Raw genomic sequence first — 27,154 nt, 5'->3', positions numbered from 1 at the left:
AGGGATAATACAATGCACAATGCAGCCGAAGCCAGACTGTATGTGAAGCTTGCGATTACAGTCAGGAAGGAAATCGCCAGGGCTTAGCTAATAATTTACTTCCACATATTCTAAGTTGATGAGTACAGTGATAAATTCACACTAGGATGCTGAGGAAATACTATTGACAAATAGTAAAATAAGTAACTATTAGAACTAGAGAGGAGCGCTGGCCCCGTGCTCTAAAGAATGGCCATGCTGCCTGGGAGCACCTGTGTTTAATTTGAAGGTCTCCATCCCTCTTGCATTAGGAGACCTAATGAGATCATGGCTGGAAGTGGTATGACTGACCTTTCTGGGGCTGAGTTATACACATTTCTGTTTTATCCCCTAATCTTGGTGATGAAATCACTATTGCAAATTGAATCAGTGTTTCACTATGGCTCCATGCAAGTGACTATTCTCAGTACACATTTTCCTGCTTACCAAATACAGGATAATAACTAACAACTCAGGATCATGTTCATTTATGGAAAACAAAAGAATAAGGAAAATGACTTCACAGAAAAGCTATGGTGGCACTGAATTTTTTTAAAATTAACATTAAATTATAATTTTAAAAATAAATTTTAGGTAAAAAGTTTTTGAGTTATGAGATATATTTTAAGTTTGAAAACTGATTATGATATTTATCAGCCTCATTTTCTCTATAAATAGTGATAAAACAAATAATCTTATGCAAAAGCCATTTTGACGTGGTGGGATAAATGCAGTTTTGCATTAGGATACTGGTACTCCAATGTCTCTAAGGCATTGCCTTTCATATATAAAACCTGCACAGTAGACTTTAATCAGGGAAGTGGTGAGGAATTAGTTCTTGAGCTTTCCCCCTTCCTCTCCCTGGTTAGTTTCATACCCAAAAACATAAGCATGAGAACTGCATGGTTTATAATCATAGATTGTGACATATGTTCTGTTTGTGATGATGTTACTGGTGAGACTGAGTGGAAATGAGCTCATGGGGAATGCAGTCTTGCTTCCATTGGTGCTCTTTTTGCGACTTTGAAGAACTGTTTTCCTAATATGAGACTGTTTTTGTCCTGTAAAATAAAGCAGAATACCTTGAACATGGTAGGCATTCAGCAAATGCATACAGTGATATGTTGGTCACGATTCTGGTGGCAAACAATTAAAACTTTAATAACTGGCATGAAATGACTTCAGTACATCAGATTTATATAATAAAGCTCAGGAAAGTGTAGGGTAGACTTCCTAGAATCATGGACTTCCCGGCTCCTCTGTTTGAGTAGTAACATGGCTACAAGCAGCTCTAGATATGTGTCCTCATGCACTTTTTTGACAGGAAGGGAAAGGATCCCTTTTGCCTCCGCTGACATATAAAACTCTAAAGTAGAATTCTCTTTGACCTGAACTGGGCCATGCTTCCCACTCCACCTCTTAGTAAAATCCAGGAGAGTGACAGCGCAGAAGTAATACCAAAAAACCTTCTTGAAATTGTGCACTTATGCGAGTTCACTGATGACTTTAAACAAGAGAAGAGGGTGGCATAAGTGCAGGACGTGTTTAAGGCGTTTGAGTTTCCTCCTATACTAGCTGTGCAGAAACATGAAGCTGTTTCACCCCTTTCCTATGTTTTGATAGGAGTGACTTAGGGCTTTTCAGAAGATTATTGTAAGTACAGATACCTGGTCTTTCTCTTATCTGTAAGGACTGGGAAGTCCTACTACCCTTGAGAGAGTTTATTTCTGGAAATTGAAAGACACATCCCCAGTTCCTTTGGAGTTTAGCACATGATCCTCACTTGCGGGAGAAGTGGCTACAATGTCATTATAATAAAAGTCTTTCCTGCTTCATGCTTGTTAATTGCAGCCTGCACTCAGCAGAGTGTCTAAAGCACCTAGCTAGAGTTCCCTAGACCTTGCATTAGTGTGTGTTCTTTTCACATTCAGAATGTCCAACCAGCAGCTTAAAATTGGCATTAGTGAAGTATTTACACATTACAAAAAGAAAAGAATAAATGGCACAAATCATAACTCTGTCCCTTTTGTGGATAACCAGTTGTTGAACCTTCACCACCGTGTTCTAGAACTTTTAAATATATTATTTAATCCTCATGAAAATCTTATGAGGTAATTTTTATCTTCAAAATTTTATGTTAAAAGAGACAGAAAGCAAAAAGTTTGAAAACACATCATGCTTTGTTTGTTTGAACTTAGCTTTTGCTTGCTTCGAAGCCTACACATTGCGCTTTAAGTGTCAACTGACTGACAGCCAACAGTGATTTGCTTAATGGCTCTTGCATTGACATTGTCCTATCAACTGCCACTGAGCTGCTAGCTTTTCTGGCAAAAAGTCCTGAAGTCCACTCAGCTAGAAGCCTCAGTGCACTGACGCTACTGTTTTCTGTACTCCACGTCTTGCTTCAGATGGTTCATTGGAGACTGGTTGGAGTGCAGCAAGACTTGTGATGGCGGCATGCGCACGAGAGCCGTGCTCTGCATCAGGAGGATTGGACCGTCTGAGGAGGAAACACTGGACTACAGTGACTGTCTAACACACCGGCCCATGGAGAAAGAGGCCTGCAACAACCAGTCATGTCCACCTCAGTGGGTAGCTTTGGACTGGTCTGAAGTAAGGAAATCTGGAGCTGCATGTTTTGAGATGTCTTAGTTATCAATACCAAAGCATTTAATGTTTAAGCACACCTGAGTATGGGGATTAGACTTGACACATAAGAACTACCTAAAAGTGAATTTGATCATATTATATTTTATTATTACTTGCCCAGCGGTAAGAGACTTTTGGAGAAATAAAAACTCAATGAGAAGCTCACCATTGATTTAATTAGAAATACTTGTAAAGTGAATTTGAAATAGCATTATAGTGGATACCCATAGGGACTGTTCTTACTGGTGCTCCATAAGCTCAGCATCAGTGATATGTAATTAAAAACCGAAATTTGTGGGTGGGTGGGTCAAGAATTTTTCTTACCCTGAAACATATTGGAGATCAAGAGATGCCTTTTTTTAGTGTTTCATTTCGAAGGCTTAGATTTTTTTATATTTAATTTTTCCAAGTAATAGCTTATTACATGATTATAGGTATGAGTTCTTTACAAATTAGTTGTAACTTGTGATATAATCATACTTTTTGACTTTTTTTACATTTACTTGAGTGTTGGGGAAGGAACACTTGCTACAGTGCACGCTTAGAAGTCAAAGCACCTTTTACAGGAGCTTCTCGCCTTCCATAATGTGGGAATTAAACTCAGGTCGTCAGGCTTGGCAGCAAGTCCCTTTATCAACTGAGCTATTTTACTTGCTTGGGCAGTTTTAAATTACATGTATTTTTTGATTTGTATGTGACTATGTATACATGTGGACTTGCTCATGCCATAGTATGTATGTAGAGTCCAGAAGACACCTTGTTACTGAGAGCTGCCATGGGCGTAGCAGGTGACAATTAGTGTTAAGCAGGTTGGCCCATCAGACACATGATTCCTTGGTGGGAGGCCCCATCTGGAAAGGCTGCAGGGTCACTGGCTGTGGAAATCAGTTGCTCCTGTCTGTAATTTATCACATGAGTTACTTCATTTCTTCCCCTAATAACAGCTTTGGGTGTATTCCCACTGCTTTGTATTTATCTTGTGAAAATATTCCATCTACTGGGCAAAAATATAGCTGTGGATGGTCAAGAAGATGACACTTAAGCTTCATAATTCTGATGAATAGAAAAAAATACTAGGATATCTTACATTACTCAGACTGACATAGGATTCTCAGTCACAGAGACAGCCTTTTACAAAAATAGCTAATGCTAGACTCTAGAACAGATTCAAACCAGGCTGGTTGCCCCTGGAGACAAATACCTGGTTGCCCCAAGAGACAAATACTTGAAGTCATTTTCTCAGGTGTTGTTTTGCTGATTCAAGGTTGGAGTTTGAAGCAACTTTAGTCTGCACAGACTCCCCAACCTCAAGGTTCAGCCAATTGTTTACTGTTTGGATACCCTCACCAACATAGAGTCTCCAGCCAGGCCAGGGTTGCTCACTGGCTGGCCATTGTGACACTCCTAGCCTAAGAGAAACTACGTGACTTATCTTGGGTTTTGAGAATGGGTTGGGCCCTGAAAATATAACAACATTGTTCGGAGTTTGGCTGTGGGAAAGATCAGAAGCAGCAGAGAGTGGCAGCTGGGCAAAGAGAGAGGGGCGAGAGCAAAGAGAAGGATGTAGAGCTGATTAGGGAGACGTTTCTGAGTAGAGCATTGGAAGGAGAGATGTAGAGCTGATTAAGAAGCTGTGGAGAGTAGCGAGAGGGATTTTTCAGAGAGTTTTTTTCAAGATAAAGTAAAGAGAAAGTTACTATCAGAAGCAGCTGTGTTTCCTTATTTTTTTAACCATCAGATAGAAAAGTTTAGCTCAAAGAAAGATAAAAGGTATTTCCTAAGAAGTTTAACCCTCACCGCCTTCATGGATTTTCTTATTTACCTTAGTACTGACTGGGGGCTGGTCTCCCTAAGTTACAACTTGTGGAAGTCAGTTCTTTTTTTCCACTGTGTGGGTCCTGGGGATTGAATTCAGGTAGGCAGTCTTGATAGTAAGTACATTTGATCACTGAACTATTTTACCAGCCCTTCATCTATAATTCTAGTTTCTTCTATTTTTTTTTACCTGGAGAAGAAAAAGGGAGCTGAGGGATATAGCATACCAAAGTTTAAATTAAGTATTATTTATTCATTTATCTTATTATTTTATGTAATCTGACTAAAATAATACAAGACAAGGGCACTTAAAAATGATCTTGTGGAAGATAAGGTTTTAAGCAATTACCTCTTGACCCATCAGTATGACAACATGTGTGTGTGTGTGTGTATGTGTGCGTGCGTGTGTATCTCTATACCTTCCTAATGTTGTGACCCTTTAAAAAGTTCCTCATGTTGTGGTGGCTCCAACCCTAAATTTTTTTTGTTGCTTCTTCTTAACTGTAATTTTGTTAATGTTATGAATAATAATGTGTGTCTTAGGCAACCCCTGTGATATAACAATTCAACCCCAAAGTAATCACAACCCACGGGCTGAGAACCACTGCGCTATACACATTTCCCATAGAAGAACTGAATCCTTCTGTAGTGTTAGTTAATGTTAAGGAGAGTGGGCACCTTAAAGAGAATTCTTTCAAGTCAATAAAACAGGATGTGTATTAGACTCTGTTCTATACTATCCTGCTGGAAACATTGTGCCATGTGCTTTGAAAATTTCAAGGAGTTCTCTTAAGTTTGTCAAATGCAAACGAAAAACTTAAAAGACTTTCCTTTAGGAATCTCTGATGTAACGGTTCCCTTACTCCTTGAATGGCCTTTGTTAAATTAGTCCATGAGTTGATGGTCATAATGGCCATAAACCTTTAACTCTAGTGACTGGATGACAAAGGCAGACTTATCTCTATGAGTTTGAGGCCAGACTGGTCTACATAGCAAGTTCCAGACCAACTGAGGCTACATAGAAAGACCTTAAGCTCCCCCCCCCCCAACAAAAAAGATGGTCTGTGGAAACAAAATTCTGAGGAGTTGTGGTTGTTCATGGAATCTTTGGCAGGAATGTGGGTGTTCTCTCAAGTGTCCTGACTGTAATCACATTCTGCCCATCTAACTTGGATTTCTAGTTTATGTCAAACATATAGAGATTGATATGATATAGTCTGTGATTGTAGAAAAGAGATTTCTTTTACCCCCATGAATTTCTGAATTCACCTGAAAATTGAGTGCATTGATAACAATAGTCATTCTGCATGTTTATGACTATCCATGCCCAGGATCCTTAGGGAAATGCATAAATGTTGACCGATAATGGTGACAAATCTGTTACGGTAAAAATCATCATGGATTCATATCATTGGCTTCAACAATTTGAGGTGTCAAGTCTGTAAGTATAAGAGAGTGCTTCCTGGGGTTGGCACTGCAGAGAGGATGAAAGGACCGAGAAGGCCCAGGAAAAGAAGAAATATTCATGCAGTAACTAGAGCATGGTGTGATAGTGTTTGATAACAGGGAATTGTGAGGTATGTATGCATCGCTAAAATAGAAGTGCACAGCTGAGATGTTCAGGGAGATATTCCCTAATATCAGGATTTGTATTCATCTCCACAGGGGTTCCAGGCTTTTGTGGTTCCAAACAAGGAATTTGACAGAGGCATGTAGATAGTAAAAAGCAAGGCTAGAGATTTGTTAGAAATCTACTAGAAGAAGTGGGCACAGGCAGAGAAAGATTTAGAAGTTCCATGGCAATGCTATACCAAAGATGGAACTTTGAGAGTTACTTGCATAGTGTGGCTTTCTTGAATATGTTCTGTTACATGTAGTTCTACATACACCTTCATGCATCACATGTCTCTTTAGCCTTTGAAATCTCCATTCAAGAATGTGTATTAAGATTAAAGTGAGCCATACATAGGTCACCTTCAAACTCTCTGGAGTGTATCTGTGACAGCGTCTCCAGCCAGTTCTAGTTGGCTTCAGATCTTCAAGAGGACTTAGTCTTCTTTGCCACCCTTAGGAAGTGGTTTCTGTTCGCTGATTTTGTGCCATCTGTATATGGCACCTCAATCACTCACTTTGCTGCTTTCCTTTCTTAAGAGGAACCAGAAATAGGATCAGAAGCCTTTTTGGTTGTTGGATTTGAGTATTGAAGGACAATTGATTTGAAGAGAAGAAAGCTGCCTTAGAAATCTGAACAGAAACACAAAATAATATAATGTATATGCCAGTAATTCCTTCAATTAGAGACAGGAAGATTGCTGTGAGTTTAAAGCCAGCCTGAGCAACATAATAAGTAAGTTCCATTCCAGATCAACCTGGGTTACAGAGGGAGTCCTTTCCTCAAATAAGAAAAAAAGGCAAAAAAGAGAAGAGAGGAAAAAGAACACAAAAGTTGTACCAAATCGCCCTTAAAAAGAGAAACAAGAAGAAACGTCTGCCAATAGGTAATATAGGTTCATTTCACATTGCCATCGCAGCTTTGTTTTCAGACAAAATAACCAAATACAGTCACCTTGAAGAAGGAAACTTTCTTTTTTTTTTAGATGCCTAACGTTTTTATTTTATCATTCTTAAAGAGAAAGTATTGTAAAAATCAGCTTTATTTGGTAATGATTTATGTCAGATTTTATTTGAGCTCTTTCTAAGAGATAATTTTTTACCAACCTAATAAAATACACACTGTAAGAAATACATTTTAAATTGGCTATGTTGGTGGTTGTGAGCTTAAGACAGGTTGATCATGAGTTTTGGGACAGCTTCGACTACATAATGACACCTTTTTCTCAAACAAAAAAGATAAACATTTACACCACAAACTATTATGAAATGCACAGCTCTTAGAAGGAAACTATTTGGTTTTTCATGATTTTTATTGTATTCTGTTTGTTTTATCAAAAAAAATCTACTTACAACCTCGTTCTCCATCATGACCCAGCCATAGATAAACACATCACTTGAAAACCAATTCTCTAGACTATTGGGAAAAATCAGCACAATGGATAAAAAAAAAAAATCAGATTTAACGGGACATAAACACAAAACACTCATTAATAATCCATATTGTAAACACACAGTAGGTATTTGTTATTTCTTGTCAGTACTTAAGGATGAATCCCAACATGCTAGGCAAGTTCTCTAAGAAGGAAACTTTCAAATGATGTTTGAAATCAGTAAAATATAAGGTTCCTTCTGTATTTAACTTCACACCGATTATACTTAAACTTCTTTGGAATTTTTATTCTATCTAGTTGATCTTTGAAGTGATATTCTCAGAAACTCAGAGACATCCCTGGAGTCTGCCTGCACAGATATGCAGGCTGAGGACACGTTAGTCATGTTTCTGACGTCTTGTTTACGATAACCGAGTCAAAGGCTTAGGGGAAAGAAGTGCTGGGAAGTAGGGTGCACATGTTGGGACTAGCACTTTAGAGGAAGCATTTAGTAGCCACTATTATTTCTCCCCAGATGACCTAGGAAAACTATTAGGGGCAGAGCATAATTTAAGAAGTGTGGACATTATTGTCTAGTTGAACAACCATCTTTATTGCAATTATGTTTCAGTCAAGAGGGAGGAAATGGCTATTGTCTGCATTCCTGCTTATCTAGCAAAGGTAGGCTTTCCTTTCCTTACTTACCTGGAAGCCTAGGTCTCCCCTAAATGGGTTAATGGAAGAAGGATAAACAGCACCAAAAAGCCAGTGTGCGAGCAGCTGAAGAGTAAAGCTCAAGCCCTGGTCCTCGGAGGATCAGCACTCTCATGTGTGATTAGGTGGCTCTGGAGAGAGCAGACAACATCCGATCTCTTTTTAAGCCAACCTTTTCAAAAAATGTATCCTGTTTTCTTTTGACACACCCTTGAAAACTCTCCTGCTCCTTCTGCTCGCTCCTCTGCATGATCAGAAGGATTGCTGGGCAGTTACACTCTAAGTGACCTGGTTCTAAGTGGTATCCCCCTGCCTTTAGTATTTTCTTAGAAGTGATTTGTTTTATTTCATTTTATTATCATGCCTAAGTAGGACAATATTTAAAGACCAGAGTTGACAGTCAGGCTATAAACATGGAGTATTTGTGGCTAGCTCTGCAGGGCTGAGACCCAATGAAGTCATTGAATAAGAATGTGTGAACACTTCTCAGCTTTTGACTAAGATCAAATGGAATAAGTGTGTGCAGAAATGTGCAGTAGTTCCCTTTAATCCTCAGGGACCCTCATGAGATGCCTTTCCTCTGCAGTACATATAAAGTATTGTTGTGAGGTAAAGACAGGAAGCAGAAGTACTAGGAAGTAGTAAGGTATAAATGATGTTTGCATGAAGTGTAATCATGGTGGTGGAGATGGAGACAAACCACAAAGGTGGAAAGAGCTGGATCAATGAGACCAGACGGACCATTTGGGAAGAGTGAGGCAGCAGTTGACTGGGAAAGCGAGTAAGAGATCAAGGTTTTTGACTCTTGATTTTAACTCCTAACCCTTTCCTCCTCTGAAGGGACCTCAGAAGAAGTACATGTTGTCCTTGAAAATACATCTTGATGAGTCTTTTTCTAAGCTGGAGGAAATGCATTCACTACGGATTCATTGTTATAAAGAGACTATGTAGAATCCATGATTTTTTTCATCTAAGAAGAGCTTCAATATTTTTCTCCTTCTCTGTGCCAGTATACCAGACTCAAAGACTACACCTAATAAAACAAGTCAAAAGACAATGATGATAAAGCACACAAGAATTATTTTATGCCCACTCTCATAATATGTAACATTAGCCTTGTGTTCTCATGTATGTCTCCTAAATAAGAATACAGGCCTTTTACCTTGGATACTCTCGCTCATTTTCTTTCATGACCCCCAACTTTGATCCCACTCTATAGAACAATGGTTCTCAACTTTCCTAATGTTGCTTCCTTGTGACCTCGAACCATAAGATTATTTCACCACTACTTCATGACTGTAATTTTACTACTTTTGTGGAACGTAGTGTAAATATTTTTGGAGATAGAGGTTTGTCAAAGGGGTTGTGACCCACAGGTTAAGAACTATTGCTATAGCATCTTGGGAAATATATTTGGATGAAAGATATGAATCACAGCTCACACATGTGTTTAAGTCCTCAATTGACTAAGAGGAAGAAGAGTATTTGGAGGAAGGGTCCAGAAAATATCCATAGAACTTCAGTCAGCCACTGCAGTGAGTAGGTGACTTAAAGAAGCATCTAGAGACAGGAAAAGGAAAGGATTTGTGACCTAGTAAGAAGTGTTGTTTTCTCAGTATGAAGAATAGACATCCTATTCTTAAGTTTGTGACTTAAGGACAGGGAGAAGTCCAGATTATTTGTGCGATAACCCTGTGCTGCAGCCATGTGTCCTTGACTACCACACAGTGGAAATAGTTGATCTACTCCACCACCAGCTTGCTCTGCAAAGACACGTTCTTGTGGTCTACTAATAACATGAAAGTTCCCTTTCAAAGACTACACCCAGCAAGTAGGCTTCCACATTCCAAACTCAGCAGACTCTTATCACAGCTGAAGGAGGCCAAGGCTGGGGAAGAATGGAGGAATAAGCCTATCCCTAATAAAAGAAGAAAATGTTAGCCAAGAAAAGCAAACATTGAATTTAGCTCTTAAAGACCTTGGGGAAAAGATTAAAGTACTTCCCCTTAAACTGTTGAAGGAGCTTCATAGTGAGAGCTTTTTCTTATAATGTGTATTGTATACATATGCACATTTACTTCAATAGTCTCTTCACATTTTCCTGTATTTAATCTGTTGTTATTCAATATTTGTTTTTATTTCCAGTGTACTCCAAAATGTGGTCCAGGATTCAAGCATCGGATTGTTCTGTGCAAGAGCAGTGACCTTTCTAAGACATTCCCAGCTGCACAATGTCCAGAGGAGAATAAGCCTCCTGCTCGCATTCGCTGCAGTCTGGGCCGCTGTCCTCCTCCCCGCTGGGTGACAGGAGACTGGGGCCAGGTATGGCAACCAGACTGTGGGGTCTTTTGAGACACTAACCTAAGCTTTCTGATCTGATCCTTGTGAGGGTTCCAGACAGGAGTGAGGAAATTCATGGAGATTTCCCTGTGGAACTATGCAAGCCCTTGAGACCAGCTGTGGATACATACCCCTTAGCCACATTTCTCCACACCTGGAAACATTCCGCTCTATTGCTATTATTATTATTGTTATTGTTATCATCTGGGCTTTTTGAGACAGGGCCAAAACTCTTGTATAGGCCATACTGGCTTCAAACTAACAATCCTCATGCCTCAACTGCTAACAGGGATAACAGACATGCACTACCATCCAAGCCCCAAATAGCCCAAATTTACTTGTTCTTTGGATCCTACCATATCAAGTTCAAAGTAACCAGACTCAATAAGCAAAAGTGTAAACAACTACGTCATTCCAATCCTAGTTCTTAACTAATTCAATAATAAATCAGTTAATACCAATATCTTAACTTTTCTACTCATAAACAAGATAATTCCAAATTGGTATTTTTCATGTAAGAGGGAAGTTAAATGCTTTTCTTCTAAATGTCAAAGAAGAAATCTATTAAGTCACATTAAGAAAATAATACTCAGCTGAGTGATCACTCATATCTATAATCAAGGTGGGGGCTCTTGAGATCAGGCCAGCCTGTACTACATATTGTGACTCTCTATAATAATAATAATAATAATAATAATATCACAGAAAGTAATTGGCGAGGGCCTAGGGCAGTGGCCCAGTATGTAAAGTGCTTGCAGTGTGTGCATGAGAACCCAACATCTAACCCCTCAACACACCTGTGTAAAAAAAGCCAGATGTGGTGGAATGTGTGTGTGACCTCAACACTGGGAGAAGTGGTACAGAGGATCCTTGGCACTTGCTGACCAAGTCTAGCTGAACCCGTGAGCTCTAGGCTCAATGAGAGATAGTGTTTCATAAAATAAGGTAGAGAGCTACTGAGGAAGATTTCCAGCATCAGCTTCTGGTCTCCACATGCACATACGCATACATGTACATACACACATACGTCTCACAACACACATATGCCACACACACAAAGGAAACAAATGGATTTCTAGGTAGCCAGTTCTTATGGAGCCCAGCAATGCCTATACTGCCTGTAAGATGTTCAGTATCCATACAGTATATAGAAACACTTTGCTCTGTGCCCAGGCCTGTAGGAAGAAGTAAGAAATAACCAAAGTACATCTCTACAGAAGCACTTAGTTTAGCTTACAAATTCTCAATTTGAATATGCCTAATAACTTTAAGTATTCCATTGCTAACATTATTGCATTATTAACGAAATGTTTCACTGATAATTTAGTGATACATAATTGATATTATTCTATTGAAGAGTCTATATAGACATGATATCATGAGTGTATTTTAAACCAGGTAGTTGTTTCCTTCATGTGGCTGAAAGAGGGAAGTATGTTAACTGACTAACACAGATTATTTCTAAAGTGTATGTGGCTCATAATTCCTGAGGAAATTCAAGGTACTTATACAAGCTCCTTTTAAATTTTTTATTTATATTATTTGTACATTATGTGTATGTGTGGTGTGTGTGTATGCGCACACATGTGACACAGTGAGTGTGTAGAGGCCACAGGACAACTTTCTGAAGTTGATTGTCTTCTTCCACCTTTATATTCCAGGAATAGAATCTGGTCATCAGGTTTGTGGCATAAGAGCTTTGCTCACTGGGCCACCCTGTAAAGCCGTCAGATTCTTACTGACTGACCCAGTCACACTGCTGTAGCATTTGATTAGATTCAGAGTGCCAATCAGGCCTTCAAAGCTATATCTGAGCATCTATAATAACAACAATCCAAAGTCAGCACTGGCCTGATGATTGCTGAGTATTTTACTTTCTCTGTAGGATTTTCTCTTTACTCCCTTCTTAATTCCGCCAACATTGTTTTGAATAGTTATGATAGCCCAAGAAATTACCATTCGTTGTCTTCTGAGAACTAGACTGCTTCAGTTTTCTAGGGTAATAATGCAATCATTGAGTTTTGAAATCAATTCCATAGAAAAGCAAACAAGTGATATACTTCTCAATAACAATTGCATGTGGACTTTAAAGGTTAATATGTGAAGTTATTAAAATAATATCTTTCTATCATATTAACATTGTGAAAAATCAATACTTTGTTTTTCTGTGTCTTTGAATGTAGTGCTCTGCTCAGTGTGGCCTTGGGCAGCAGATGCGATCTGTCCAGTGTCTCTCCTACACTGGACAGGCATCTGTTGACTGTCCAGAGACTGCGCGGCCTCCGTCCATGCAGCAGTGTGAGAGCAAATGTGACAGCACCCCTATCTCCAGTACTGAAGGTGAGTGCCCCTTGGGCAGGCCTGGAGTCTCTGACTCACCTCTGCTGTGCCCAATATTTAAAGGGTCTCACAAGGCCAGTGTGCTTGTTCCAAGCATTTATGAAAGCTGCTGTGTGTGCCTTCCTACAATCGGGATGCCTGTTCTATCCTGATTCTTCCTATAATCAGGATGCCTGTTCTATCCTGATTCTTCCTATAATCAGGATGCCTGTTCTATCCTGATTCTTCCTATAATCAGGACGCCTGTTCTATCCTGATTCTTCCTATAATCGGGACGCCTGTTCTATCCTGATTCTTTCTATAATCAGGACGCCTGTTCTATCCTGATTCTTCCTATAATCGGGATGCCTGTTCTATCTTGATTCTTCCTATAATCGGGATGCCTGTTCTATCCTGATTCTTCCTATAATCAGGACGCCTGTTCTATCCTGATTCTTCCTATAATCGGGATGCCTGTTCTATCCTGATTCTTTCTATAATCAGGACGCCTGTTCTATCCTGATTCTTCCTATAATCGGGATGCCTGTTCTATCTTGATTCTTCCTATAATCGGGATGCCTGTTCTATCCTGATTCTTCCACTATGTGTTTAACACTAAGTCACTCAACATCTGGAGTGAAATTTTTCTTGTCTATAAAATGAGATGGCAGTATGGATATCTCTATGGTCATATCTAACTTAGTGTTCTGGTTGACCTTCTGACAGGCTGACACATATGAATTGCCACAAGTTCAAGGTCAGTATGGGTTACATAGTGAGTTCAGGCCACCTTAAGGTACAGAGTGAGACTCTGTCTTCAAAAGCCAACAAAACAAAACAAAATGAACAAAACCAAGCAAACAAAAAACACAAAAAAATGAACAAGTAAAAATGGAAAACTTTTGTTTCTCTTTGGAAATGACTTGGAATGCTACTATCAAGAGTTAATTCTTGCAAACTAGACATGATGGCGCACACCTTTAGTCCCAGCACTCAGGAGGCAGAGGCAGACGGATCTCTGTGAGTTCAAAGCCAGATTGGTCTACACAGTGAGTTCTAAGACAGCCAGGGCTCTATAGAAGGACCCTTCTCAAAATAAAAAAATAAAATAAAATAAACAGTGTTAGTTTTTATGATACATATAATGAAAGCATATATTTGAAACTATAGTTTCTCACTTTAGAGAAGTGAAAAAATATATGAATGTTAATAAAGGAGGACAATGGTCTTTACACTTTGAAATTTCTCTTTCTTTCTTTCTTTCTTTCTTTCTTTCTTTCTTTCTTTCTTTCTTTCTTTCTTTCTTTTTCAAGGCAGGGTTTTTCATTTTAGTTCAGGTTGTCCTGGAACTCATTCCACAAACCAGGCTGGCCTCAAATTCACAAAGTTCCCACCAGCCTCTGCCTCATGAGTGCTGAGGTTAAAGGTGTGTACCAGTACTGCCTGGTTTGGTTTTTTTCTTATACACTAAGAAATCCCTCTATTAATAGCACATGCTTGCAAAAATCTTGAATTTTTATCTTTCATTTAATTTGAAGTACTTTATCCATGAAGGCATCATTCAAAATGTCTTGAATGGTTCTCTGTTTGAGATTCCAGAAGTTATCCAGAATATGAATATAAATACGGTACAATCAGAATTTCAGGCTTCCTTCTCATATAAAATATATGTACAAGCTTACCTGTAGCATCTGAAGCCATGGATTTAAATTATTTAAAGAAACCCAGCTATATGCTCTACTTTTAAAAAAATATAAAGTCTTATAATTTGTTGATAATTTTAATGAAAATGAAACACTTATAAACCTCTCCAAAGGATACCCGTTCCTTTTGGTCAGCTCTACGCAGTCTGAGGATGTTCTACTTTCCCTTGAGATTCAGTTCTGAGGGGAATGATCATCTGGGTTACAGAGTCCTTGCAACTTTGGCAAAGACCTGATTGTTTATCTAAGGCTCCACACGGTGTGTTTGGTATAATGTGGGTTACCTTTTTATAAAGGTATAGCTGTATCTCACATTAATTTAAAATCATAATTCTACTGTGTAAACTCTAGCTCTAATGCCATCTATTTTTGTTGTTGTTATATATAATAAGGTACATCCTGGAAATTTCCTTTTCTTGAAAAGAATTCAAAATGAATAGTAAACAGAAGCAGTTTTCTTAAAATAGATGTCTTTTAAGGGATCTTAATTAAGAAAAAAAAACCTCTCTTCTGTTAGGCTGTGGCACCCATATCTTGGTTTTAAGAGATCTGCTTTTCTTTAGATTTGGAGATGAGAGGCTGAGTGGGAGAGATGGTGAGACTAATCCATGAAACCACTCTGCATGTCTGACCCCATTCTATTGTGTCACATACGTAAACAGTCTTTCTGTATCACATAATATTATACAATCTTTGCAATAATCTTCTGAATCAAATTTATTGCTGATGAGGACTGAGGCATGGAGGCACAAAGGAAGATGGTAATTTGCTCAAACTTCAAGCCTAGGAAGTAGAACTCACAGAAGGCAGGGTTGAACCCAGGTTTGACAGAGCCTTGAAGCATGTCAATTTACACTATATTTACATACTATCTTTTTTCAGCCCCTGCTCACCTGGTATTCATGATCTTTCTGCCACAATCTTTCAAACTGAGATTGGAGGAGTATGCCTCCACTTCCAACTATTATTTTAATTTAAAAAAGAAAGGTAGAATGTGCTATGTGAAGCAGTTTATGAAGTCTAAGGGAGGCTGAAATGAAGATCAGTGCCTTCAACCTTTGGGGTCAAGGCAGCCTGCATAGACTAAGCTATCTGTGAGCCAAGTGTAATGTATCATAAAAGGGAAGGCAGTATTTGACCCAAATCTTAAGTTGTCACTTATGTTATGTCTTAGTTATTGTTTCTATTGCTGTGAAGAGACACCATGATCATGGCAGCTCTTAAAAAAAAACCATTTAATTGGGGTGGCCTACAGTTGCAGAGGTTTAGACCATTATCATCATGGTGGGACTTGACAGCATTTAGGCATACATGGTGCTAGAGAAGGAGCTGAGATTCTTCATCTTGATCTGCAAACAACAGGAAGTGACCTGTGACACTGGGCATAGCTTGAGCAAAAGAGACCTCAAAGCCCACCCTCACATTTCCTCCAACAAGACCACACCTCCTAGTAGCGCTACATCCTTTGGGGGCCATTTTCTTTCAAACCATCATATTCACTCACAGAGAAGGGATGGGCAGATGCCATGGATGTCAAGAGAGGGTTTTTATATAAACATAATGACTTGGTTTGGGGGTCAAGTCAGAGAGGTAAAATGTGCATCATATAAAAATCAGAAGGACCAGTTTCTAGTTAATAAAGGAGAGTAGAAAGGACTGTACTTATCAGGAGAGTCAGCTCCCTTGACTCCCACTGAGAAGCTACTGGAAGATAATTTAGTAGTTATGGGAGATCTCTTGGGATCTAAAACATAGCCCTTATTTTGGATAAAATGGTCTGTAGTTAAAACCTTGAGAATTGTTTTAACTACCAAGGTTTAGTTAATAGTTGCTCACCTACTCAATATTTAATTATGAAATTAATAAAATTTCAAGTATGCAACAAAGTTGAAAAAAATTTTCATTGAACACCACCATATAGAGTAGAGTAAACTATTACATTAATAGCCTAGTAAACTTGCTTTATTTTAGATATAATCCATCCTTCGAGGTGATAAGGTTTTGGGGGGTTTTTGTTTGTAAAATTTTACATCCATGCACCTTGCATGCTGATTACTCTCACCACCATCTCCCTACTGACCCTGCTTTCTCTCCTCCCCCACAAATCTCCCTCACACTCATGTCTATTTGTTTTGGTTTTGTGGCCCACTGAGATAATCAGGACCATATGTGTGACCATGGGTTTGGAACTCTCCACTGGAGCCTGGTCAGCTCAGCAGACAGTACATAACTACAGACAGTGTTTTTAAAGAGCCTACTCTATTCATCCTGCCATCAGTCCATTTACTTTGCCTGACACTGAGACTATGGAAGGGATACTACAAAGTTCTGCCCACAAAGAGAGCATAGCTTGGTAGGGACGGTGACATGAAGACTAACATGGTGAGCAGTGTTTTAGCAGAAATATAAAGAAGCTCCTCAGGTGCCCAGGGGAGTGTAATGAACAGAAGTGCAGCTGGCACAGTGAACTGGAGCTAGGCATTGGAGGCTCTAACAGTTTCCCGAGGAGATGCTGGGGTGTGGGGTATTCCTGGCTGAGGCAAGTATGTACAGTCACGATGGAATGTGAGTTAGATAAAGAATAAATAAACATACAGAGATGAAAAAGTGGAGGGAAGTTTAAGCCAGTCAAAGATAATAAGAGAACGAATCAGAAGCAGGGCATCAAGAAATTAAAATAGTGAAAGGAAATAGGAGAAGGGAAGGAGCAGTGCAGTTACTGTGGTCAACATCTGCTTTCGTTCTTTTCTTTCTGAAAGCCTTCAGTGAAAGGTTAAAACTTCACAGGCAGGATCCTGACAGGCTTGACAGGCTGCCACTGTGAGGGTAACACCACACTGCTGCCAAGAGTGAATTATAGACAGGCTGGGTACCACTGCTTAAACTACAGAGCTTTTCAAGTGCAGCTGGCAGCTGGGTCCAGCCCATTCGAGCTCACCTGAAATCCTATCTCCAAATACCATTCTACTCATTGTTCCTGCAGGTTCCAGTTTCTTCAGAGTTTATATGGGGCATCTTTTCGGCTTCTCAGTAGCACACAGTGCTCTGTCGTCTAGTGTTTGTTACTGACAGATAATGACTCACGGTGTACCATGAGCTAGTAATTAACCCAGAAAAGCTGTGGGTAGTAAACATTGCTCTGCCAGCTTGAGATGACACGTGGTGGCTTTGCTGGGTCTCGGTTTCCCCCAGACACACTTCTCTGAGAAAGTCTGGCCACCTCCATAAATCTCATAACAAAATCTGTGACAGGTTGCTACAGAATTTAGTCCTTAACATGGAATTTAATGTAATGAAAATCAGTGAGAACAAGAAAAATCATTTGAAGACTTCAATTTAAAGGAGATGGAGAAGGCCAAGATAGATTTTCTCCTTCATCACTTCAAGGAGCTCCAAGTCCATTTAGCATTAATTCATACTCCTGCCTGTTGACTTTAGAGGGAACTTGGATTTAAGTTGGGATTACACCATCTTGAGGCTGAATGTGGATGATGTTCAGAGATAAGACTGAGGCAGGAGGAGGATAAAAAGCAATAGTCTGTGTTAATGTGAAGTCAGAGTGACCTGCGATGGCTGATGTCGCTTTGCTTCAGGAGCTTGTTAGTTCAACCCTTGCAGCCTTAATGTACCCAAAGCCAAAGGCTCTAGTATAGTCTTATCTGAAAAGTACACCAACACCAGCTCCGGCGCCACGTGTGTGTTCACCCCTTGGCTCTCTCATTTCTTGCTGGGCTCTCCATTTCCACAGATAAGTTGCTGATCATATTTTTAATCCAAAAGATAAGCCTCGGATGTTCAACTTATAGTTCATTTGCTGTACTCATCTGAATCTCACAAGGAGCTTACAGTATGGAGGGGCCGCAGTCTGTCTTTGTTCATTCTGCCTTACTGTGTACATGCTGAGCACTCCAACTTGCTTATGGAAACTTCTTTCACTGGGTATTCTAGCTCATCCCTGTGATACAAGTAGGCAAGTTCTGCCATGTTTGATGAACTTAGTACCCGTGCATTGTTGTCTGAGAAGCTGGTCTTATGTTACTTGAACCAGTCAGGCTTTACAATCATAATGAATCTGAATCCAGATGCGTCCTAAACCCATAGTCTCTGTTTAATTTTGAAAGCAGACCTTCTGGGTCAGTGTTTTGAAAGATTAATGTAAAATACCCAGGAGAAACTCATTGCACCCCAATGATAAGTACATTCATAGATTTTCTTTGAAGTTGGTTATCTAATTTTGTTATTCAAATCTACTAACGTCTATATTTCCAGAGTGTGTAGCAGGTTACTTAGAATTCTAATAGTAGATCTAGTTTATATAAAAAGAGTTTGGGAGCAATGAATGAGTTATTCTTTTTTTTTTTTTTTTTTTTTTTTTTTTTTTTTAGTTTTTCGAGACAGGGTTTCTCTGTGGTTTTGGAGCCTGTCCTGGAACTAGCTGTTATAGACCAGGCTGGTCTCGAACTCACAGAGATCCGCCTGCCTCTGCCTCCCAAGTGCTAGGATTAAAGACGTGAGCCACCACCACCCGGCTTGAATGAGTTATTCTTACTGTAAATACTTCATGGCAGTATTTCTTCAAGACTGGGGTAAGGTGTAAAGAGAGGAGACAAATGTTTCCTACTATTCACACAGTGAAGACCTCTTACTCTTCCAGTGTCCTGGGCAGAAATCAATAGAAAGAAGGTTTTCCTCCAAGAGCACACTTGGCTGGTACACGATGATAAAGGAGACAGAATCAGACTCCCTCATTTTAAACCCTCATCTTCTGCCTCTGCTTCTACTGTGTAAAGGCAACAGAAGAGTAGCCCTGCTAGCCCATCTGCCTGTAGTGGAGAACTATGATAGTAAAGACCAAATACAGGAGATATTATGGCCTCCCCTAAACCCAAAGAAGCCATTTAATATTTTCCCTAGATCATTTATTTGCACATTTTGAACTACACGATACAGCGAACCTTTTAAGTGCTAACTGAAGATCATCCAGAAATTAATAAACATTCCTGTTGTGATTTTTTTACATCAGTGGTGGGAAAATGTGATTTTGTTTGTTTGTTTATTTTTCAAAAAAGTCTGCCTTGCTGTGGTATAATCATGCCACTCCTGGGCTCCAAGCCAGCATATCACAGCAAGACTTGTTTGTACATCCATGGTATTGCAAGCTCACAATAGCTAAGTGATGGAACCACCCTAGCTGTCCCACAGCAAAGGAATAGAGAAAAAGTAGACTTCTTAAATATATAAAGAAAAATAAATTTATTTCATGTGGAGGAAAATGGATGCAACTGGAAATAATCACATTAAGTGAATTAAACCAATCTCAGAAAGACAAATATCGTATGTTTTTCTCACTTGTAATTTGCAAATTTCAAATAGGTACATAAAATAATTTATATGACATAAAAATAGAAGGAAAAATTTCTAGGAAAACAAAGGCAACTAATGGGAGGGGTAGTAAAATGGAGGGAGATAGAGAGGGTTCATGTTTAGTGCACGGTATATACTTGTGTGAAGATGTTCTTATGCAGCTCAGTACCATGCACACTGAACACACAATGAAAATTGTTTTAAACTATGATAATTAGCTTATGATATATTAGCTCAAGATTAGATGACAAGAAACTGCTTCATAATTTTAACATATTTTGAGAATGAGGCAGACTAGTAAAGGGGTAAGTTTTATAACTAAGAACTCTCAAATACATCAGGAATATGTCAGGGCAAGACAGTCTTCTCTTGCCAAATGAGAACAGCAGTGCTCAAGTAAAAATCGCCAGTACCTTTAGTCCTGGCGTAGAGATTTTGGAGAGTCTGTTCGGCTTTCTATTACAGTGAGGCTTTAAAACTTCATATATCTCTCATTTGCTCATGTAAGTATGATGAGAAAAAGTTAGAGGAACAATTCAGTCTACTGTGAGTGCAATGGCCTACAAATGGTCTCCTTTTCTCCCAAACATTTACTCCTTCTCTAAGAAAGTAGGTCAAACTCTCAAATGTTAAGAGGACCTGAATGTGGTCATTTCCAGACTGGCCTGCCACTGTGTCAGCTGGGGTGGAGACTTCTGTAGGCAGACGCATTGTCATTTAAATTCCAAGAAGCCACCACAACAAGAGTGGCTTCACAGTCAGACAAACCTGAGGTTTGACCCCAGTCTTTATAGCCTTCCTAGGGACTAGCTCCATGACCCAGTGTGGGTTCCAAAACCCTTTTGAGCTTAATCTTTGCTGTCTATGTAAAGCTGACATTTCAAGTACTGGAAAGCAGTAAATATAAAAGTATAATGCTGCCTGAAGTTCTGCCTGACATAAAGGAAGTGCTTGATAAATTACACTTTTTAACGCTGTCACTAAATTAAGCTTTTGTGGCATTAAAAGACTGAGCAAATAAAAAGCCTAGTTGTGGCTGAGCTTTGGTGATCACACTTGTATCAATCCAAATGTGCAATGAACTGATTTTTCTAGCCACATCAGTTCCTAGAAGACAAAACCAAAGAGTAGGAACTGGATCCTTCCACCTGGCCATGCTTAGGGGTTCCACACAGCGACAATGTCCTGCATTGCCTAGGTACCTCATCAAGGTCTGCCATCCGAGTCTAGGCCACCATCCTCATCACTTGCCCAGGCCTGTCCTGGCGCTTGGCTGCTGGCCCCATCATGGTCTGCCTGCTCTGTTTAATAGCTTTCTGTTAATTTGCCTTCTGCATAAATATGTAGCCTTTTCTGGCAGCCGGTCCTCACCTGACAGATCTCAGAGAAATGATGGATGATGGCTGCTGTCAGAGGCTAGTGAGAGGGGACAAACTGTGTGCTCGCTGGGCTGGATGCCTTGGCCAGTGTTTTCCATTGTATGCATTGCTTTACACATACCTTGCCAACGGAGCAAGGCTTGTCCTGATCTTCATTTCTGAGCTATAGCGCTGAGGTATGTAACAAAGGCCACGTGGATGTTGAAAGTGGCAGAACAAGTGCTCAGCCCCTCCTCTCACTGTGTGCTCACTCAGAATCAGCAACTGCCTTGCCAACCTTGATCCTGCTTCTAGGGCCCGATGAGTTTCCACTCCCAAGCAAGTTAGCTGAGAACTAACTTAGCAAGGGTATTAGGAAGTTCAGAGGAACAGGCACCCTGGACTAGCACCCACCCACACTCCCACCCCCTGCTGACTGGGTACAATGCAAGGCCTCAGCTTACAGAAGAAGGTCCAAAGTCGAGCACCCACCAATGGAAAAATCTTCTACTGTTTATTTTTTAGTTAGGTAAAGACAGAAGAATTTACAAATATCCAATTTTATTCATTATGATTTTAAATCAGTTCATAGAGTCTAAATCTAAGGGTTAAAGCATCTGTGAATTTACTCATACTTTGCTCAACTCACAGTTTTCCCAGTCTAGCAACTCTTCCAAAAATGGAGTGGTAATTCTTCCAACAAAGTTGTAGCCCAAAGAATACTGCTCTCTGTTGGGTCTCCAAGCTGATTTGCGTGTTTGGGACAATATTTCTGAGTAGTAATCAAAATACTGTGTCTTCATTGAGTTTAGCAGGTAATCTTTCACTTCCTTTCCAAAATCAGGCAGAAAGACCCTAGCAACTGCCAGTAACAGTAGCAGAAATTCTGTCTCCTGCCCTGTTTGTCTCCATGCTACAAAGCAGATGTGTCAAAGAGTCTATAATCTGGTTTTCTTTTTAGTGTAAAGTTTAAAGACGTTTTAATGCCCCTCCATACCATTTCAACCCAAATTTAATTTACTGAGATTTTGAATATAAAATTTTCTGATCAAATATTTAAATATTGTTCTCTTTTGTATTTACTCTTGAGTAGGGGAGCTAGACAGGGGCAGAGTTTATAGTTTTAGAAGATTTCAGGGCTCCTGTTTCAAATTGTAAGACTTGCTGAAAGAGCCTTTAAACTGAGAGCATGAGACAACACCTCCCTCTTTAAGAGGAGCTGGGAGTGCTCCCCTTATTTTATACTCAGTTCTCCATTCTTATCACATACAATAGATCTTTGCAATTTGGGCAGATTTCTGAAACCAAGACAAAAGAAACAAACAACAAAAGTTATTGTTACGTTGGACTGTACTCAGGCCTTCATGAGTCTAACTTGCCTTAAGTGGTTTCCCAAGCTGCTGCCGTAAAATCAGGTGGAGAAATGAGAAATACTGTGTTGACAGAGATTTTTAAATCCCCCAATAAAATGACCATAATGCTAGAGAGGGGTCGGTTTTTGCAGCAGGGTGGTGGACTGATGGAAGAGAAAGGTGTGACTCCCAGTCATGGAGGCCCTGCGACCAGTCCACTGCTGCGACCAGCCCCGAGGGGCGCGGAAAAGAGTCATTCATTCCCTCTGGTTCAGGGATTCCAGACTGCAACTGTGGTAGCTCCGGTACCGAGGAGAAAACACACACAGGAGCAAGGAAGGCCATGTCTCACTTCCAAATTAAGAAAAGCCATTCCTACATGTTTCCGTAGCCCACAGACTGCTGCCCTTTGGGGCCAACCCCTCCCAGCTTTCCTTTTTGTCTAGTGGAGTTACCGAAGCTCGGCCACTGCCAGCAGTCCTTTTCATGCCGGGATTCTTGTGAGACATGTGGACTCTGGTATCAGATAATGCAACTCATGTTTGATTTTGGATAACCTTACATGTTGAATAAAAACCTTGAGAAAGGAGCAATAAAAGCACTGTAAGAAAAATGACTCATGTTTCCAAGATGTCTAAAGTGATCACTCATCCCAACAAACAGTAATTCTTTCAAGACACAGTGGGCATGTACCACACTTATAAAAGTCTGGAAGAAAAGCCTTGCATTTTTTAATTGTGTTAAAATATATCAAAAGAATGTTTTTGGTATGCTGTTCCAGACAGTGTGCTTAAAAACAGAAACAAGATAAAAAAAATCACATGGACATACAAGTGAAGGGGGATTGGCCAAAGAGATCCCTGCTAACAGGGCAGGCGTATCAGCTTGTTTATGTGACTCTAATTGTTTTCCACTTTCTGCCTCTATCTGTTAGAGTGCAAAGATGTGAACAAAGTGGCTTATTGCCCACTGGTGCTGAAGTTCAAATTCTGTAGCCGAGCATACTTCAGACAGATGTGTTGTAAGACCTGCCAAGGACACTGACCCACGGAAGCCAGCGAGTCCTGTCATCTCAACGTGGAAATGCGCCCATCAGAGAGAGCCGCCCAGAGGATAAGGACTGATGTCCTCACGAAGCATTACCCTGTGGAAGATGTAACCACTGGTCAGCACCAGCTGACAGGATTTCAATATTATTTTTACTTCTGTGAAGTGGGATTTATTGATCCAAAGTGCTGGACACGCTATTAGGAGGGAATGCCAGATCTGAGAGATCCAAACAACACAGGGAGACTCGCTTACTGTGGAACGTTTGTGTTCTTTCGAGTAAATCTAATAGCCTGTTTACCTCCTTGGACCATTAAGATAATTTTTATTATGGACTTAGCAATGACACTGAATCCATTTGTATTTAAGACTGTTTAAATGTAGTTATTATGACTTGGTCAACGGTGGAAGTAGGAGAGATTCAGAATTCTTAAGTCATAGCTTAAAAATATTTACGATACTTTATCTCACCACAGTAGCAGCACAATTTAAATTATAAAATGGGCTTTGAACTGTAATTTAAGAAAAAAATTATAAATCAAAAGTAATGAAAGTTTGTGTTATTTTTCTTTATCCCACTTAATTTCCTTAGGAATAACCCCCTGTTCTATACACTGCTGTGAGCCATGTATAAAACTCTATTAAACTGAACAGCGAGGGACTTGGTTTGAAGCCGTGCAGCAATCGCTGCAGCTGGGCAAGTCTATAAATTCAGTGCTAAGAAACTGTGGCCAACTTGCCATTGTGCAAGTGAAGCTGAGATTTCCATTAAAACTTTAAGAGAAAAACATTTCAATTTCATGCAGCAGCCAGACCTAGGGTATGGCAGAGCCTGAAGTACCAGGCCCTTTGCAGCCATCACACAGGATGCCGTACTTTTTGTTTGAGTCACCGTGACTCCTTAGTGTTTACATCCCCACCAGCCACAGACCAGCTCCTGTCCTGTTGGACTGTTGCACGCATGCTAAGCTTCTGGAGATGATGCCATGCAAAAGATAGAGCCTGGCTTGCTAAAGTCAAGTGGCCCTTTTGCAATTTGCTGACAATACAATGGGTTCCAGATGTCCCTTCTTTGATATGGTGGAAGGGCATTTATTTATAAGAGAGCAAGTGTGTACGTGTGGATATGTGCGTGTGTGCAGGTGCGCCTGAGTGTGGGGACAGATGAGTTTGCTTGCATATAAATGTGCTATTTCTGCGCATTTTAAAGTAGGGAAGGATAACAGCCAAAGAAGAAAAGCTCATGCAGAGAGAACACAAAGTATAAGTTTAATAGTCACTCAACCAAGTAATTTTTATGGGTGTTCTGAATGGCAATTAAATGTGAAACCTGGTTTCCTGGGCAACCCTAAAATCACATATTACTGAACGGAACTGACTAGCTTAGGTCTTCTCATCTTCAGGCTTCACAACTTGTCGTCAAAAGACTCTACAACTAGATTTTTTTAAGGGTACTTGTTTATATTAACACTTTGTACTTGAACACTTGTGGCTTGCGGTAGGTCTTTGGTGGCTGTGCTTTGTGTCTTGTACACCTCCTTGGTCCTTCATGTATGTGCACATATGTGCCCCAAGCATAGACCATCATCTAAAACACCGACTAAATGGCTACTTTGTAACGAAGAGAATATTCTCACTTAAGACCATGTCTCATTTATATCTACCACTGTGCTCGGAAGTTACACTTGAGTGTGTCACATATGTGGTGACTTTAGAAGAAACGCTGTCACCAAAAGCCTCCTCAGCTTCTGGCTTGCTGTGTCCAGCTGGGCTGGATACTACCCCACCCTCCAGAGTAACCAGCCACATATTATTCCCTGCTTCTCTCTCAATACCATCCCCAAGTTTTCCAGAGGAGGCTTTCAAGGAAACAAAAAGTATTGCCAAGACCTCCACCTGACTGCCCTGAGAAGACCAGCCCAAGTGTCAGCGTAGTCCTTCCATTAAAGGAAGGCAGCCCATGGAAGCCTGGCCTAGACTTGAATCCCCTTGGTCCTTTTCAAAGGACAGTTGACTTGGTGCTAATGTGCCCTGGTAAAGTAAGGAAGACTGGGTGATTGCTGAGGCAGTTTAGACATAGGCTTGCTATCCACATCTGATTGCTACCAACATAAACATTAGTTCACACTTTTATCTCAAGAAGATTTCTTACAGTACTTGTAAAAAGCTGTATTTACCTCACTTGGAAGCTAACATCCCAAGGGCTGTCCCCAGATACTGTGCAGCGTCTGTTTCAGCTGCTGCTAATGGAAGAGATCAGCCCGTGTTCTCTCCAGAAGTGTACCAGCACTGAGGGCAGGCTGCTTCCACGGGCAGCACAGCCTCCCACAAGGGAACAAAGCATGAATATATCAGGACTCAGTATTTTCAGTTAGACCCTGGATTTAAATCTGAGCAGGTTAAACAAATCAAAAAGCATATCCCATAACACATCACAACACCGAAGTTGCTGCAGCCACCCAGGTGGCTGCACGAGTCTCTGTTCTCCATGGTAACAGCAGGATCTCAGTGGAGGCTGAACTGCTCTGGCAGGCACTCCAAAAGTTGTGAGCTATATTGACTACTTAGGGTACAAGAGTACCCATGGCTGGGAGCAGTGTCTGCCACTGGTATAATGGCCTACCCCCAAAAGAACGTTAAATGTACCCAAATGATTGAACCCCTGAAGACAGGTATGGTTTCCCAGTAGTCCATTTCATTAGGAATTTATGTATTTGAGTGAATGTTTTATAGGTATCCTTAATAATACAGAACAAAATTACCTTTGTATCATTGTGATTAGTTGTTGCTTATTATTTTATACTCAGTATTAATGTTGTACACTGTTGCTTTTTTTGCTTTTGTAAATTATATTCTAATTTATTGCCATGTTCCCTAACACCTGTCCTTTGCTCATCCCCCTGCTTGGAATGAGAATGAAAGTCATTTAACACTTGATGGAGTGAAATTTCATACCAGGCACAGATTTTTTTTAACATAGATAATTCAGTAAATAATAAAATAAAATTTCAGCTTGTAAAAATGATGCAGATGAAACTGTCTATTTCTTGAAAAGCTGGTGTTACATTTGAAGCAGAAAGTGCCTAGTACCTTTGGCTACGGTCCCTAGCTTAAGCTTACCCAGGCAGCGCCATGATGTAGGTGTTTACGGTAGGTACCGTCGCTAGTCAAAGCATACCCAGGCAGCGCCATGATGGAGGTTTTTACAGTAGTCTTATCACGCCCTTGGGGATTGCATCTGTCTGAATGTATTAGCTCTAATAAACACAGTGGCTTCAAGATTTCCAGTGGGCTACCCTAGCAGAATAGCTAACCACCCACCAGCCCATTATTCTAAAGCTAGATAGGAACCCATGGCCACTGCCACGCACCTTCTTTCACCCATTACACATTTTCTCTCCTCCCCTATAAATTATTCATGTTATTAAAGATACATGATGTTTCACTGTGGAAAGAGTACTGAACAGTGAACTTCTACTTGAAGGATTGTT

General features: G+C 40.1%; 1 protein-coding gene across 2 annotated transcripts in view; it reads left to right on the top strand.

The window, feature by feature from the left end:
• Positions 1–26,635, top strand: part of Adamts6 (ADAM metallopeptidase with thrombospondin type 1 motif 6) — a 217,883-nt gene extending 191,248 nt beyond the window's left edge. Inside the window, exons 22-25 of one of the 2 annotated variants that reach the window (XM_075976158.1) lie at positions 2,427–2,631; positions 10,326–10,502; positions 12,704–12,860; positions 23,551–26,635. In XM_075976158.1, coding sequence (XP_075832273.1) covers positions 2,427–2,631; positions 10,326–10,502; positions 12,704–12,860; positions 23,551–23,660 — 649 coding nt within the window. In that variant the 3' untranslated portion in view covers positions 23,661–26,635. Of the gene's footprint in view, positions 1–2,426; positions 2,632–10,325; positions 10,503–12,703; positions 12,861–23,550 lie in introns of those variants that run through there. The other variant, XR_012910889.1, reaches the window with a different exon arrangement.
• The last annotated feature ends 519 nt before the right edge of the window (positions 26,636–27,154 follow it).

This window comes from Microtus pennsylvanicus, chromosome 6 (genome assembly GCF_037038515.1).
Source record: "Microtus pennsylvanicus isolate mMicPen1 chromosome 6, mMicPen1.hap1, whole genome shotgun sequence".
In the NCBI taxonomy this organism is placed as follows: Eukaryota; Metazoa; Chordata; class Mammalia; order Rodentia; family Cricetidae; genus Microtus; species Microtus pennsylvanicus.
This window is presented reverse-complemented; position numbering and strand designations above follow the sequence as displayed.